The following is a 17136-nucleotide window of genomic DNA, read 5'->3' as shown; positions in this document are numbered from 1 at the left end:
AACCTAGTTATTTTCCTAATGGACACTCCGTTTATAAACCTTGATATTATAAATATTGCTGCTGCGGCTGGCTTTATTTCTAACATTTGGTGAATCTAGGTGAAGAATATATGGATATCCTTTGTACACTTCTTGCAATTTTTCTGTAGCTGCTAAATTATGTCAAAATAAAACGTCAAACAAAAATATCCGTCCCTTTGGCATTCCTGGGAGGAAAGCATCTTTTCCGCTTTAGTCCCTCCCTCGCCCAGCCTTCGCCCATTGGTCCAGCCCTCGCCCATCGGTCCCTCCCTCGTCGAGCGGTCGCCCTTCTCACAGCCACCGGACACTTGTCATTCTTCGACCACCCTTTGCGATGGAGACCAGGCTTGCTTCGGCTCGGGGAGCTGCGGGGCCCTCGGTGCTGCTTTCCCGGACACTTGGCGAGTCGCGGCTAGAGTCGTCCTAGCATCACCCAAGCTGACGCCCGCCTTGCCTCTCAGGGGCTCGGGGCGCGAAGTCCCTGCACGTCATCTGGACGCCCCTCTTCCTCTCCCACACGGCTCCCCAGGACCTCGCTCACTGCGACGCTCCCCAGCCGGTGGGAACCCTTCTCAGGGCTGGAGCCGGGGTCTTCTGGCTGCGCGTCCTCGGCGTTTGCAGAGTAAAGGCGCTGCTCTTCTCTAGGGAACCCCACTCTCTAACATCCCTCCCTTCGGCTTCCCTCCGGTCTCTCTAAAGGTGCTGCTGGAAGCGCCCTCTGATTCCGGGCAGGTGCAGGTCCAGGTCCGATAGGGCCCTACTGCCCTGGGCCTCCTGCCTGCTCCTCGTTTCCATATTTTCCGCATCCTCCGCGTCCTCTGCCGAGTTCCTTACTTTCTCGCGTTCTCGCACACTCTTTCCAACCCTCCACGTTTTCAGTCCTCCGCCACCACGTCCGCATCCTCCAAGTCTTCCTTTCACACCTACTCTCCTTCTAACCCCGCGTCTTTGCCCTCCGCCTGTCCTCCAAGTGCTGTACCTCTTCCACACCCCTGAACCTCGCCGACCACTCCCCCTTCGTCTTCTCCACACCCAACATCTCAGGGACCAAAATCTATAAAGTCCCTGGTAATGTTGAGTGTATGTTATGGAGGGCGGGGCATAAAGCAATAGATATTAACCTTGAGTCAATGGTCTGATAGAAGTAGTACCTCGCTATGGGGGAAATAAAACGGAGAAGGAGGGCCTGTAACTTGTGTTGGACTTTAGGTTGGAGGATGACAAGGAGTAGGGATCTCGCGTTTTCCTGGTAGCGGGCCATCTGCCGGTCAACCCCTGGAGCAGACACCCGAGAGCCGGTGCCGGGTCCTTAAAGGGCCTGGGTGGGCATCCTGCGCTCCGGCGGCTCTCACAGCCTGGGGATTGAGGAGGTGCCCAGGCCGCCGCTGAATATCAGTCCCAAATTCACCGCGGGTGGGGAACCTGGGATCCCATGACAAGCTCTCAAGCCAACCAAGGGAAATGCAACCCCCAGGGGAAAACACGCAGAAGTTGTGCACACAAGAGTGAAGTGGAGGGTGCTACTATTTTCCTTTTAATTATGGTACTAAAACCGACAGTTAACCATAAACATGTTTAGGTATTGGATCGTGGAGTCCAGAGACATAAGAATAGGCTTTAACAAAATGTTTCAGTGTTTTGGTTGTCACATCGATTATAGTGAGATTAAGGAAGTATGTTAGTCATGTTCTGAAGGTTTGCCTGTAAAGCCAATTCCGGGAGAAATGTTTAAAAGTACAGTTTTCTTGAGATAATAGAAAAATATAACTGGTTAAGTCCAAAACAATGGTAGCTTACAATAACAAAGGACATGAAATGTCTAGTTTCTGCTTTTCACTTTAAGATAACATCGCTGACACACAACTGAAACATTTTGCAGAATCATGATTCTTCAACCCAGCATCCCTTGTGCTCACAATAATTTCGTAGTACTGTTTGTCAAGCAGGAGGAAATAACTCCAGGGCCATAAGAAGAAGTTAGGAATTTGTTTTGCAGAAGGAATAAATGCCTTTAAAAAAGTTATGACTAGCTGCTCCACCCAGAAGTCTGGCTGCACCAAATTTTATCTGTTAGTGAAGAAACAGACTTTCCCTTTGGTTCCCTGAAACTCCCCCTCCCTTACTCCCTAGCTGTATAAAACTCCCTACTTTTGCTTTTTGAGTGAGATTTGAGAAACTGCTCTCCCATCCTCTTGCTTTGGCCAAATCAAATAAACTTTTCTCTCTCTCCGAGCATTGGTGTTTCAGTGTTTTGGCTTACGAGTGCATCAGGCATAGGAGCCTGAATTTTGGGGAGGTGATTTGCTAATGGTACTGGATGTTGGCAAGGATTCTGAAAACTGGGTATTCAAAGGTGATCTCACTTCTAGAACTTTGTCATAGGAAACCCCAAGGCTATTTATTTATTTTTATCTATTTTTTCCCAAGGCTGTTTAAAGGATTGTTAATAACCTGGAAACAACTGGAATATATCCAATGATCAGAATAGGTTGGATAAACTATCACCCATCCCTGTAGTGGTATATTGTGCAGTAAAAGAATGTTAGAAATATGAAAAATATAGATCATAGATTTATTTCTAGATGGTAAACTACTGGAGATATATGTAATATTTTTTCATAATCGATATTTTCTATTTTTTCAATGACTATGAATTACCTTTTCTTTTAGCTTGAAGGAAAGACCAGTAAAAGCAATTTAAAAAAAGAAAGTGCATAGTCATCCTATTTACTCTTTATCACTATCACAATTAATGCCACATCCACTCACATAGCGCAGAGACCCAGAGCCGGCATCAATCTGAAACCTCTGAGAATCTTCTGCTTTGTGAACACTTGTGGGAACCACTCTCTACACAGGAACACAACCATCAAATAGAATGCCAACTGTGTGGAACCAGAATGGGTCACTTTCCCTCTCCTCCTTCTCCTGGATTCTCCTCCTGATGGGTAGCAATGTCATCTCCTCCAGCTGGGCAGGCCATTCTTCTCTCCCTCATGCCCTGACCCCCAAACAAGACGACCTATCACTTATCCTGGCTTAGCCTCTGTCCAGCCTCTCCCATTTCCCTTCCCTCTCCTCTCACCCAGGCTGTGGGGGTCTCCTCAATGGCCTTCAAGCTCCCATTTGGGACCCTGCCAGTCTGTCCTCATGAAATCAGAGGGGCCATGTCCTCCTCTGCATGAATTCTTCCCTGGTCTCCACTACCCATGACAAATCTGAAACGCTCATTGTGGCCTCCAGGCCCTGAGACACTGGCCTCTGTCCACTATTCCTGCCTCCTGGCCTTCCTGCCCAGCTCCCTCTGGGCTCCATGCTTGTTCCTCCTGGGCCCACCCTCCTTACCATTCAGCTCCCTCTAGGGGCTTCCTCAGGCTTCCGTCCCTGAGTCAGGCCCCTGTCAGATGCTATGGAGCCTTCTCCCGGGCAGCCTTTAGCCCCAGTTCTCATGAACTTACCAGTCAGAAAGTTTCATGTCTCCTGTCTAGCTCTGGGAGGCCAGAGCTATAACCTGTTTACCCCTAGGTCCCAAGCATCCTACTCTGGGTATACATTAAGGTCTCCAAGAAGTGAAGGAGCAAGAAAGAGATAGGAGGGATAGGGAGAGGGGAGAGGAAGGTGAGTCTAGGCGAGGGGACACCATATTCCCTGCACTGCTCCTTCAAACTTCTGTGTGAGTTTGAAATGTTTCAAAATAAAACCTTGACACTCCTGGCCCCAGCACATGGGCTCCCAGCTTGGCTCAGTGGTGGCTTCCTGCCCTACAATATTGCACACCTCCGGGCAAATGACCAGCACCACTGGCTCCTCAGGCCCCAGGAGGGAGGTGGGCCCTCGCTGCATCTCTGGGCAGCCTCCAGGGGCCACCAAGTCAGCCAGGCCCTCTCACCGAACCCAAGTGCTGGCCCAGCCTATGGCTTCTCTAGCAGCAGTAGGAGGGGCCAATGGTGCCTGACTAAAGCTGGGGAGTGGATGCCCTTCAGGAACCCTGCCCAGTGGGTGGGCTGGGGTCAATCCTCTCTGATCCTCCCAGGCCGGGAGTGCTTGGACACCAGGCTAAATGGCACAAAGTCCTGCCTTGCCTTCCCCCTCTCCTCACCTCTTCTTCACTCCCACTTCCCTGGTGGCAATCCATCCTCACACGTTAGACCCTGAGCAACTCTCTTGCGTTCTTACCATCAGACAAAAACAGCTCACCAAGAGGGTGACTCAACTCAGGAAAGGAGAAAGTGGCGGGTAAAGGGAATCTATTTAAATATAGAATTAAGACAAAAGAAGGTCTCAATTATGGTTACAGAATATAAATGTTACAAACAAACATGCTGTAAAAATAAGAGCAAAATGGAGAGCTGGCAAGGAAAACATGCTGAGTAACGCATTCTCCTAAGAGGGAGTCGATAAATACCGATTATATTTGGAAAATGTTGCTTTAAAACATAAGGCTTCCAAACTCCATATTTAAGGGAAAAAAAAAAGTCCATTTCCTTGTGCCCAGTGGCAGTTTTCAAATAAGGACCACACGGGGTAAAGCAACTGGCAGCCCCACCTCCCGGGACCTGACTTCTGGTTGAAGGAGAGGAACTGTTTTCTTTACCTCCTTCTCCAGCAGGGGCAGCACCCAGGGCCTGGGAGGGGCTCAGGTTCCCGGGCATCCCCCTCAGCTCTCAAACCATCCAGAAGGAACATGATGGGAGTACTACAGATTTCTGTTGAGGTCCCCAACCTTAGACTGCAGGCTTATCCCTTCCTCAGCAGAACCCTGGGCCACCATGAGGGCAGGGCCCCTGTGTGGTTTGTTAGTCCCATGTGGCTGCCTAGAGGAGGTAAGCCTTCTAAAGGTCCAGTGGAGTAGGTTAAGCCTCCAATAGGGGAATAGGCCCTAGAGGGAGAGTCAGGGAGGGGCTGGATCAGCTTCCTAGAGGGTCAAGGTTAGCGGTCCCACCACCCACTTTCAGACCAAGGCAGCAGGAAGGGGAATCTCAGAGATCTCACCTAGTGCTGGGCCAGGGGCTGGTTTTCTAAGCTGAGGGTACCCAGGTGTGTGAGGCCTTGGGAGACGGAGGCTCTTGAGAGCCCACCTGGTCTGAGAGATGGCTTAGGCCGGGCAGCCCTGGGAAGGGGCCAGGTGAGGGCTGGTGGGGTGGAAAGGGCTCCAGGGGTTTTGGGTTGGAGGTAGGCCTCAAAGGATCCAGAATCCTAGAATTTTACCATCCCATGATGAGATCTAGCATACAGCTTCTTTTATTCTGTTTTGAATTTTTTTTCCTGCTTACAAAAGTAACCTATGCTTGAGATGAAATAAAATTACACAATGTTGAGAGCGATTACACAGTGTTGGCACTGAACCCCAAGCAGAAGTCACAGTCAAGTCCATTGATCCATCAAGGTTATGCCTGCAGTTGTCAGGGTTATGGGGCTTCACTGGGCCCTGCAGTGGATTCCTCCCCGCCTGCTGCAGGTCTAGGGGCAGGCTGCCCTGCCAACTGCTCATCTTCTTTTCCATCTGGAAGAAAAAGGGGTGAGTCAGGCTAGTGTTGGAGGAAAAGGGAGGGGTGGGGGGTGGCAGACCCAGGGCTTGGAGCTCTCAGCCCACCAGGGGATGTTCTGGGGCACCAATGACCAACTTAGAGAAGTAACTGCTGACTCCAGAGCCGTGCTCCCAAAGGCCAGTACAGTAGCCCAGGAACACAGAGGCTGCTAAAGTAATTTCCAGGAAACTTTAGGCCAAACATGGGCTAAGCGCTAGGAAGCTGTTGCTCTCCCCACTGCCTGGCCTGGAATGGGGTGAGAGGTGGTGAAGTTGTAGACCAGGCATAGCAGTAAAGATGGGATGGCAGGTTGAAGGGGTTGTTGACCGTTCAAGATCACCTGTCTTGGGGAGCCTGTGGGGCTGAGAGGCAATCCTTGCTCTGCTCTCCACCTGAGGAAGGGTGGCCTTATTCTAATCCTCACAATGATATGTGGGGGTTGGGGCCCACCTGGCCCAAGAATCTGGGCAGATCCCTAAGCAGAGGTCACAGACAAGGTGGAGGGGACCCTAGAGATGGCCCAATCCACTGAATTCAGTGGGAAGAACAGGCTCTGGGCCAGATGTACCTCCTTCACCCTCTGCAGTGATCAGCTGGTGTCTTCAGGGTGCTAACTTGGCCCCTCTGAGCCCAACTTCCCAAGAAGTCAGGGGACAAGCACCTCCACTCCCTGCGCCAGCAGGAGGAAGTGGGTAAACATGTGGATGCACCTGAATCGGAACTGGCTGGTGGAAGGGCTCATAGGCTGAGCTGGGCTCACTGCAGAGGGGACTCTAGGCTCCCTAAATATGGTTCCCGTCCAGCAGAATATGGAGGCTGAGGTGTTCCTGAGGTCCGCTGTGAGCTCCAGGCCTGGGGTTGACCCCAACTCAGAATCCCTGGGGTCTCAACCTGAGGGAAGCAGTGGCAGTGCCCCCATGACTTCAGGGCACTCGCCACTAAATTTCCATCACTGAGGTACCCTTTACCCTGACACTCTGCACTGCCCAGCTACCTGAGGAAGCCAAGAGGTTTTGGGTTCCCTTTCTCGGGACTGGCTGCCAGGCCAGGTGCCCCGGCTGACTCCAAAGGGGCCACCCGTTCATAGGTGCACGCACTGTGGCTTTCATTGGCTCTGTCTTCTCAAGGCATGGGAGACCCCACTTCCAGCTGAGAAGAAAGCCCAGCTCATCTCCTTTCCAGCTGCTAGGCATCCGTCAGGATTCCATGTTTCACTGTCACCTGCACCAGTCTTGGTGCAGTAGCGGGGGGTGGGGCGGGGCGGCTGCTTGGGGCCTTACATAGACTCTGGCACAGAAAAATGCACACACGGACCTCCAGACACATATATACGCAAACGCATAAGAACAGACACAGACAGAAACAGGACCAGGGACGCAAACACACAAGGTCCCACAGACAGATACACCCTCCCATGTAGACAGACAGAATCTTAGACACACACGCGCAGAGGCTACAGACACACAGAGATTTACACTGAGATGTAATGTGGACAGAGAGAACACATGCAGACATGTTCACAGCACAGGCATACTCTCTTTAGAGCCAGCCTAGCCTGTCTGTTCCCTCGGCTGCACAGGTACCAGGGGACTTCTGGCCTTGGGGAAGTCTTGCTCACAGTCCTGCTCTCTGGAACTGGGGTCTCACCTGTGTCCAGCTTGCTACGTTTCTGCTCAGGCTCCTGGGGGACCGCATCAATGGCCCGCTGGGCCTCAGGATGGATCTTGAGGAGGGCCTTGGCAAGGGTGGCGGAGCCAGGCACCCCCAGGGACATGATGCAGTGCACTCCTCTGCGCTTGGCCCCAGCCACTTTGGCGCTGTCTTTGGAGGCTGTCAGCAGGACCAGTTTGGAGAATTTCCTGGGCTTCCTGGGGGCTGCGGGAACAACATCTGTGCCCAGCTTGGGGGACTCAGGGGACGGCTCCTGGCTGGCTTTCATGCTCTCGTCCTCCTGCTTGCTGGGCTCAGACAGGGGCATTCCGGGACCAATGGTGTGTCCCCAAGGTGTTCAGGCCCCAGCAGATGGATTTCTCCTCTTTCTCCCTGGCAAGAAACCTGGCAGTCCAGGGGCTCTGTCCTAAGAGAGGAGGCAAAACCCTGTCAGTGGAGGGGGCCTGGGGCTCAGGAGAACTGATATGGGGTACATGAAGAACCCAGGCTTGTGCTTCTCTTCCAATTCCTCTCTTGGTGGCCGTGGGCACGTTACCTCCCTCATCCAAACCTCACTTTCCCTGAATGTAAAATGTGCTGAATACAGGGCTCCCAGGGGGCTCTGGGGTACTAAGGGATTGAAAACTGAGTTGCTACTAATATGGGCTCGTGGGTGCTGAGCATGGGCCAAAGTGTTTCATGAGTTTTCCCATTTAATCTTCCAGCCCCATGTTATGAAAGTTCTTCATTCTTATTGACTCAGTTTACAGGTGAAGACATTGTGTTGGTTACGTTGGGGCAACCAACATAGCCATGAAGCAGCAGAGCTGGGATCCAGTCCAGATGGATCCAGAGCCCATCCTCACATGATATCTGGTGTACCTGATCCAGGATAACAGCCACTGGTGCTCCTGAGCACCAAGCATCCAAGACAGGCACTGGGGACATGAGCTGAGGTCTGATCCTCCCAGAATGCCTGGTGCCCTTCACCCTGACATTCTGCAGACCACAGAGGGAAAACCTGGTCCTGGGAAGCCAGCCTTTCTAGACGCACGAGATCTGGTCCCACCCCAGGCAGGAGTCCCTGGGTTACCCAGCACTCAGGAGGTGTCAGGGCCCCATGAGGGCAGAGACCTTGTGTCTGAACAAGTGCTGGCACTGCCTCAGCTGGGTGGGGACAGGGATGTGGAGGTATCTGGAGAATTCATGGTCACTGAGGGCTCTTTGGCTTCCAGGCTAGAGAAGAAGAAAGGACAGATTATGGGAGCCGGGCTGGCCTGGAGATCATGGCCCTGGGGCATCAGTGTGGGGTGGCCATTTTTATTTTGGGGACTAGGTGGTGTGCAGATGGCAATCTTCTCAGTTTACAGTGTTAGCCAGAAACAAGACTGCAGCCTGGGGAGACATCTTGCTCACCTTGTCCAGGACCCAGGCAGCAGCAAGGCCCACAGACACCTACTTGTACCCCTGAAGCATCAACTGCTTTGCAGTTCTGTTTCCTTCTCCGTGTATCCTCACATCGTCTTCCCTGTTTGTCTGTCATAATATCTTATAAGGACTCTGGTCAGACTGAATCAAGCCCTATCCATATGACACGATTTAACCTGAATCACCAATTTAAAGGCCCTATTTCCCATACAGTCACATTCTGAGATCCTGAAGGTTAGGACTTCAACACATGAATGGCAGGTGGCACAAGTCAGCCCACAACAGCATAGAACATGGCCAGTGCCCGATAAATCATAGCTTGTGGTACCTCTATATCTTGATCCCAAACTTCCACACATGTTCAAACTGCGAACATGTTCCCGGTGGGCAGGAGCATGCAGGGCCTGCCCATGAGACCAGTATTTGCCTAGTAAGGAGCCCTCATGCCAACTGGATCTTAGCACAAATGCCATCACAGCTCTGAGAGCTCTGCTTGTCATCCAGGGGAGCCAGAATATATTTATGTGGATTTTTTTTCTTGAGTTCATTATCCAAATTAAAAAAAAAAAAATGCTGGTAGAAACCACTTCCATCCAAGAGCTATCAGTTTGAAAACATATCCCTGCACAATAAAAACAGGTCCTCTACACTGCTGAGGGCAGACACTTCATTTCCCCAGATTTAGTTTACTAACCAAAGAAAGTGATGAGATAGAGTATACTGAGGTAATTTTAAAATTTTGAATTACTTAATTAAAAGAAGTCATATAGAAGAAATCAAACTGTAATAGTAAATCTGCACAATCCCACCATCCTATCACAAACTGCTTTAATTTCTGCAGTTTTCTACACACACGTTTTTCATAGCTACACGTAAATAATTGCATTACCTGTTTTTGTTCCATTTATTAGGGTAGAAACCACCAGCCTAGAGACCAAATGTAAAGACCCTTATAAAGTGCCAGAGTACAATTTAATTCACCCCTGTAACTGTGGAAAATGCAATTTAAATCTTAAGCAACAGTGTTCTTTAAGGCCACAAGATGGAGGTGTTGCTCCTTAAAAATAAACCATTTTCCCAAGATAAGAGGACACAAGGGGTGGAGAAAGGGTATAAGAAGGCTTTAGAGTAATTCTATTTGGTTTACCAAAAAAAGTATTGTTAGAAAGTCTAGTTAACACATTTAGCAAAGATGATCTTTTCTAGGCTAAAGAACTTTACATTTTCCCAAAAGACTAAGCTTGTCTTTTCTTCTATTTATTCTCCATTTGTCATGTATTTACTAACTTTTTTTGGCCTATTCTTAACTTAAAAAGCAGGTGCTTTCTAGTCTGTTTTCAAAAAATTATATAAAAATGCACTAAAGCCAATCAGAAAATAATTTATCAAAATGTTAGCAGTGGTGAGAAAGAGGGACTTAATTTTTTTTTTACTAATTTTCTATTACTTCTCCCAAATAGTAATATGCATGAACTAATTTTACAATGAGAAAAGATTCAACATTTAAAAAATAAGATACAATTATGCAGATGGTAATTTTTTTATTAGTCCATTACTCAGAAAAAAAAGGTCCCCATTCTTATGTAACATGTCATACAAGAAAATAAAGATCAACGTAAACAACCAGAATTAAAAAATGAATAAAATTAACTATATTAAAATATTGGTTTCAAATTTATAGACAGACACAGTGGAAGTTGACAGAGAAAAGGAGTGATCCAGAGACCTCTTGTGTGGAGAAAGAGAGACAGACAGGCAGAGAGAGAATGAGAGAGAGAGAGAGAGAGAGAGAGAGAGAAGCAGTCTGACTGAGTCAGAACACCCTACCCCTCTGGCCCCCATGTCCATGTCCAGCATTAAAATGACCTTCCCAGAGCCATGTCATTGGTCCTCAAGTTGGGATCTGAGACAGGACCTAAAATCCTATGGCATCAGTCCATACCTCCAGGCTCATTACCCAACAATCTCCCTTCCAAGTGTCACCATCATCTCTGCTCTGCCTCTGGGGAGACTGAGACTCGGGGACTTATGTAAGTAGCCCAGGATAGCAAAGGTAGTGGGAGTCAAAACTTGAACCCAGGTCTGGCTGGTCCAGAGCCAATGCTCCTTCCTCTGCCCTGAGCAGGTGAGGCTTAAAGTGAGAAACTCCAGTTACAGAGGAAACTGAGCTGCAGCCAGGACTTCAGAGTAAGTCCTCAGGATTTTAACCCAAAGAATAAAATATATATCCATAAGTCCACACTGATATAAATAATTGAATGAATAAATAAATGGGAAAGAAGGGACAAGTCATCCTTAAGAAGAATTCCAAACAGTAATCACTTCCCCTTTTAGGAGGTGAAGATTAAGTCCATCCCTTGATATGGGAAAAAGAATAGACTTTTCAACAAATGTTAAATGCTGGGACAAGTAGATATCCAATACAAAAGAATGAAGATGGACCCCCCTCCTCACAACATATACAAAAATTAATTCTAAATGGATTATAGACTTAATTGTAAGAACTAGTTATACAATTCTTTTAAAAGATAAGAGTAAATCTTCCTGACCTTGGATTAGGCAAAGCTTTCTTCGATATGACAATAAAAGTACAGGCAATCAAAGAAAGATAAATTGAAAAAAAATTAAAACTTTTGTGAGTCAAAGGACACGATCAAGAAAGTTAAAAGACAACCCATAGAATGGAAGAAAATTTTTGCAAATCATCTATTGATAAGGGACTTGTATCTGGAATTTGTACAGAATTCCAACTCAGTAATAAAAGGATAAATAACCCAATTTAAAAATTGGCAAAGGCCTTTCTCCAAAGAAGATATACAAATGGCTAGTGAGCACATGAGATGTTCAACATCATTACTCACGAGGGAAATGAAGAACAAAACCACAATGAGATACTACTTTACACCACTAGGATGCACATAATAAAAGAAATAAACAAACAAAAGTAGGCGATAAGTGTTGGTGAGGATGAGGAAAAACTAGAACACTTATCCACTGTTTGTGGGGATGTAAATAGTGCAGTCACTTTGGAAAACAGTCCGGCAGTTCTCCAAAAGTTTAAACTCAGAGTTATCATATAACCTGGCAATTCTACCCTTAGGTGTATGACCAAGAGAAATGGAAACGTATGTCCATGTAAAAACTTGTACATGAATGTTCATAGCAGCATTATTTACAGTTGTCAATAAGCGGAAACAGCCCAAATATCCATCAATGAATGAATGGATAAATAAATGGAATATCTACACAGTGGAATATCATTTGGTAATCAAAAAATCCATGCTACGACATGAACCTTGAAAAGATTATGTGAAGTGAAGAAAGCAATTCACAGAAGACCACATATCATACGATTCTATTTATATGAAATTACCTGAACTCAAGAAAATCTATAGAGTAGAAAAATCCATAAAGACATTAAATAGATTTGTGGTTGTATAGGGCTGGGGGTGAGAAGGATGGGGAAGGGGAGAAAAGAGTGATTGCTGATGGATATGGGTTTTTTGGGGTGATGAAAATGTCTTTCTTTCTTTCTTTCTTTCTTTCTTTATTTATTTATTTTTATTTTTTTTACGCCTACAGCACCTGGTATTCCTAGGTGGTCTCTCATTCAAGTACTAACCAGGCCCAACCCTACTTAGCTTCTGAGATCAGATGAGATCGGGCACATTCAGGGTGGCATGGCCATAGATTGAAAATGTTTTAAAACTGATTGTGGTGATGGTTGCACAAGTATGTGAATATATGAAAAGTCATTGATTTGTATAATGTGAGTGAATTGCAGGTATGTGAATTATCTCAATAAAACTGTTATAGTAAGAAAAAGGCAAATTAAGTCTACAACCTGTGATTCAACTTCAGCATACCTGGGGTTCTTGTTAAAAACACACTGTCCCAGTATTCCACCCTCAGGCTTCTTACTCAGAAGGTCAGGTGAGGGATCCCCAAATCTACATCTTTTCCTAGTACCCCATGTGATTCTGATAATTTGAGAAACTGTGACCATGTTTCAGGCCCTCTACTTGAGAAGTTTGTAATTTCTAGTTCATAGATTAACTGTTCTTCAGCCACTCCAGAACAGGAACAGGTCCCGGATCAATCTCTTTTCTGGATTCATCCTTAGCCTTCTAGCAATTTATTTTCTAAGTGTAAAGGGAAGAGTTGAAAGGCAGCTACTTTAAGCCAAATGTATATATTTTAAAAACTAAATTTTCACTCAATAAAAGTTAATTAAATGGACAGATTCTTTAAAAGTGAAGCAAAAATGAATTAAAAAGATCACAAGACTTAACAGTTACCTTACTTCGCTCGGTTTACACCCTCCTTCTAACTCTGCAGTCTGATATTGCTATGGCCTCCAGTCACCCACTTATCCCAACCAGCTGTCATGACACTGGTCTGCACAAAGGAGACCCAGAATGTAAAGATGGCTCACTGTAAGCCCCAAATCACACAATGTTAAGAACTGGCAGGAGCCTCTCAGACATCATCAGGTCTTTGAGAATAATGCCTCCCCCACCCCCACTCCCAGATGTCCAGGTCCTAATTCCTGGAACCTGTGAATAGGTTACCTTACATGGCAAAGGGGAATTAAGGTTGCAGATGGAACAAAAGTTAATAGATTAGCTTGGATTATCCAGGTGGGTCCAATCACAATCACAAGGGTCCTAAAAAGCAGAAGAGGGAGGCAGAAAAGAAAGATGTGCTGATGGAAGCAGGGTGAGAGAGATGCGATGTTGCTTACTGTAAAGATGGAGGGAGGGGGCCATGAGTCAAGGAATACTGGAGGCCTCTAAAAGCTGAAAAAGACAGAGATTGCCTCTCTTAGAGCCCCTAGGAAGAAATATATTCAGTCCCTGCCCACACTTTGATTTTAACCTAGTGAAACCAATATTAGATGTCTGACCTCCAGAACTGTAAGATTGTTACAAATCTGTGTTGTTTTCAGTCACTAAATTTGTGGTAATTTCTGATTGCAGCAATAGGAAACTAAAATGAAGTGAGTCTCTTATTGATGAAGTCCTGAAAGCCCACAGCTCTGCCTGGTGGCTGATGATGGGATCAGCAGAATTACCTTCATACATATGAAAGAGAAATACCATCAACCTTCACCAACACCTGTGTCCTCAGCCCTGCGGGCAAACCCCATAGTACCCTGAGTCTGTTTGTAATGAGAATAGTGGTGAATTTAGCAGGGGTTCTTAATAGCAGGTAGGTGAAGGGTTAAGTGAGTGTTTTTAAAAGGTCACAGTGATACTGACAGCTATCACGACCCGCCAAAATCACTGTCCCACGCGGTCAATGGAGGGCTGTGATTGGATCGCTAGGGGATGATGGGCCCACTTAGCTGTGCAGATAGGTACACATCTTTACAGAGAGATTGTCAAAGCAACAGTGACCCAATGATACTCTAAACTATGCAGGGAAGAGCTTCTCCAAAGTGGGAATTTCATGTAATGGCACCTCGTTTCTCCTAATCGCCATGGCTCATAATCTTAGTTACTTTTATTCTTCCTTACCCACTGCAATTTGTCATCAGACCTGTCTATGCTGCGCCCAAATGGACACAGCTTCCCCGCCCCATCCTCTCCCGTCATTACCATCGCTTCCTGACCAAGCCTGGCAGCCTCCCTCACCCCAGTATCTCACACTTCTGACTGCAATTCCTGCGAGGACATCTAGAACCACAAGGGTGGGACGGGGCTGGGGATAGGTGCAAGGAAGGAGGCAGTACTGGGTGGGGTGAAGGGAAGGCAGGCCAATGAGGGGATCCCTGATTCGGGGTGTCTTTCAGGGTTCAGTCCTGGGGTCCAATGGATTGGGGGAAAGAGGGGCGAAGGAAAAAGAGGCGAATCTCTGATGAAGGACAAGGAGGCAGCCTGAGAGCCAGGGACGCAGAGCCGGAGAGAACCCCCAGCATCAGCAGCCCTTGGAACCCTTGGGAAAGCCCGGCTGGGGGGTGCGTCCACACCATGGAAACTGGGACCCTCCCCGACCCGCTGGGGCCCGTCCTCACCGGGCACCAGCCGGGCGGCGACGGCAGCGGGGCCCTCCCTCTCCGGCGACCAAGGCGCGAAAGGTCCCCTCAGCTTCTTTGCCTGGGGCCCCCGCCTCGGTTCGGGCCGTCACCTCAAGCTAGGGTCACGGAGCAAGCATGCGCAGTAGTGCCACAGACGCCCATTCCTTGGGAACACTCCTCTTTTCCAGGTCTTCCCGGCGCGGCGCCTAAGTGGCGACCCGACCAATCGGCGCGCGGGGGCGGGGCGTCCGCGATTCTGAGGCCCGGATTCCATTCCCCGGCGGGGCTCTCCCAGCGCAAGCGGTGGGTTTAACTGGGGCCCCTGGGCGTCCACCAGAGTCTGACTCCGACTCCCCACGGAGGAATCCGAGGCATTTGTTTAAAGGTCTCGTTCGCCCGCAGTCTCTTCCCTGAGCGAGCGGAGGGAAGATCTCTCTTTCTACTCATTGAAGCCATTGGCCCAGCATTTTGACTGCGCAGCATCTTCGCGGTTGGTTTCTCCCTCGCCCATCAGTCCCGCCCTCGCCGTTGGTCCAGCCCTCGTCCATTAGTCCAGCGATTGCCCATAGATCCAGTCCCTACTTACAGAGCACCAGTACTGAACCCTTCTTATTCTCCGACCATCCTGTGCGGTGGTCAGGGAGCTGCTAGGCCTTGGCGCAGCTCTCTTGGACACTTGGTAGGTCGCGGCCGGAATGGCCCCAGCATTATCTGAGCTGACGCCCGCGTTGCCCCTCAGGGGCCTTCCGCTCACCAGTCCTCCCCAGTTCGCAGGACCCCTTTATCCACCTGCCCCACCTTTGCCCCGCGGAGCCCCGGGTCTTCTGGGTGCGCGTCCTCGGCGTTTGCAGAGTAAAGACACTGCTCTTCTGTAGGAACTCCATGTTTCTCCTGACACCCCACCCCTCCGCCTCCGTCTGGTCTCTCTAAAGCTGCTGCTGGAAGCGTCCCCTGGCTCCGGACAGGTGCAGGTCCAACTCCTATGGGGCCCGCCTGCCTGGACCTCCGGCATTTCTCACGTTTTCCTCTGCATCCTCTGTGTCCTTCAGTTCTCCCACGTCCTCCCACAGTTTCCTCCTCATGTCTAAATATCAACAGGGCTCGCACACACTTCCAGAGAGGCTCCCTGCTTCCTCCCGGCCCTTTCTCAGCAGATCTTCCTTACTACCTTAGGCTCCATGTGCTCGATTGTCCCCGAGTGTTTTCTCCTAAGGTCATGTCATTTCCTGGATATTCTCCAATGTCGTTCAAAGGCCTTCATGAATGTATTTGCCATTATCTATTCATCATCCACCGACTACAGGTTGTTTCTAATTTTATTACGTTGTAAGTATCTTTGTACTTACATTTCTGACATCTGTTCTCTTTTAAAAAATTACTAAAAGTTTAAAGAAGGCGAATATTTTAAAGGCTTTTAAAACATGTTACCAAAGGAAATGCATAAGCTTGGGTTCAGATGCCTGGGCTCAAATCCCAGCTCTGGCATTTGCTAGCTGTATGACGAGCAATTACTTCCCCTCTCTTTTTTCATCTGGTAAATTGGGATAATAATAGCCCCCACCTACCAGAGGCATTGTGAAAATTCAGAGTATTATCATGTGGATCTTGGGTTTTAACGTTATATTCCTCCGTCCAGCAGTTCTCAAACTTTTTGGCCTCAGAACCCTTTACACTCTAAATTATTAAGCAGCTCAAGAGCTTTTGGTTATGTGGGTCACATCTATCAGTATTTACCATTTTATAAATTTAAGTTGAGAATTTAAAATAGCAATAATAAGTTCACTGTATAACTATATCTTCAAACCAAAAAGCGAGTGAGAAGAGTAGCAGTGTTCTATATTTTTGAAAATCTCTTTAATAACTGGTTTACAACAGCTATATTCTCATATATGCCTCTGCCTTTGCTCCATTGCAATATGTTGTTTTGGTTGAAGCGTGTGAAGAAAATCCAGCCCCACATAGATAAGTAATTGGAAAAGAAGTATTTTAATATCCTTTAATTGCGAATATTCTTCTTTTATACTACACCAACACTCAACTAGTGGTGCTTGCAATGTGAAGTCTGAAATGACATCAGTGCTCTCTTTGTATTCTATTTCATTACAATCCATTGGTCTATTTGGACTTCGAAAGGATCTTGTACCCACATGTACTTTTGTAACATCATGCATTGGTCTTTTAGAAAATATTGGTTCATCGACTTATGCAGATCTTGAAAATGTTGATCCATTTTATTATACAATATAAAAATATAACATTAATATTGCCACCAATCTCATCACAAAAGTCTTACAATATTGGGAAGCTGTGAAGCTAAAGGTGGCAGATAAAAGTTTTCCAAATTTTTAGTTTTTGCTGGAAGGCTAGATAGAATTTTTATCATTGGCAACAAATCCTGCCAGTTGTTTTCCTTGCAGTAACACTTTGTTCATTTTTAAGAAAATGTTTGCCAATTACCAAAGTCTGAATAACTAAAGTTTGGTTATTTTT

General features: G+C 47.4%; 1 protein-coding gene and 1 pseudogene across 1 annotated transcript; both read right to left on the bottom strand.

The window, feature by feature from the left end:
* Window positions 1–4251: 4251 nt before the first annotated feature.
* FLYWCH2 (FLYWCH family member 2) lies at window positions 4252–14801 on the bottom strand. The gene is made up of 3 exons (XM_039885077.1): window positions 14644–14801; window positions 7197–7626; window positions 4252–5524 (listed from the first exon to the last, which is right to left on the bottom strand). Exons 2-3 carry the CDS (start codon window positions 7525–7527, stop codon window positions 5430–5432), a joined length of 426 nt encoding a protein of 141 aa, XP_039741011.1. The 5' UTR covers window positions 7528–7626; window positions 14644–14801; the 3' UTR covers window positions 4252–5429.
* Window positions 12201–12319, bottom strand: LOC120620738 (uncharacterized; annotated as a pseudogene).
* Window positions 14802–17136: the final 2335 nt, after the last annotated feature.

This window comes from Pteropus medius, unplaced genomic scaffold (genome assembly GCF_902729225.1).
Source record: "Pteropus medius unplaced genomic scaffold, Ma_sr-lr_union100, whole genome shotgun sequence".
Taxonomy (NCBI): Eukaryota; Metazoa; Chordata; class Mammalia; order Chiroptera; family Pteropodidae; genus Pteropus; species Pteropus medius.
This window is presented reverse-complemented; position numbering and strand designations above follow the sequence as displayed.

Bases quoted from the DNA above. Each gene is read 5' to 3' on its own strand.
- FLYWCH2 (XM_039885077.1), bottom strand. From the start codon at position 7,527: ATGCCCCTGTCTGAGCCCAGCAAGCAGGAGGACGAGAGCATGAAAGCC. The intron at 5,525-7,196 runs GTGAGACCCCAG...TTTTTCTTCCAG, and splicing joins ACGTAGCAAGCTGGACACAG to ATGGAAAAGAAGATGAGCAG.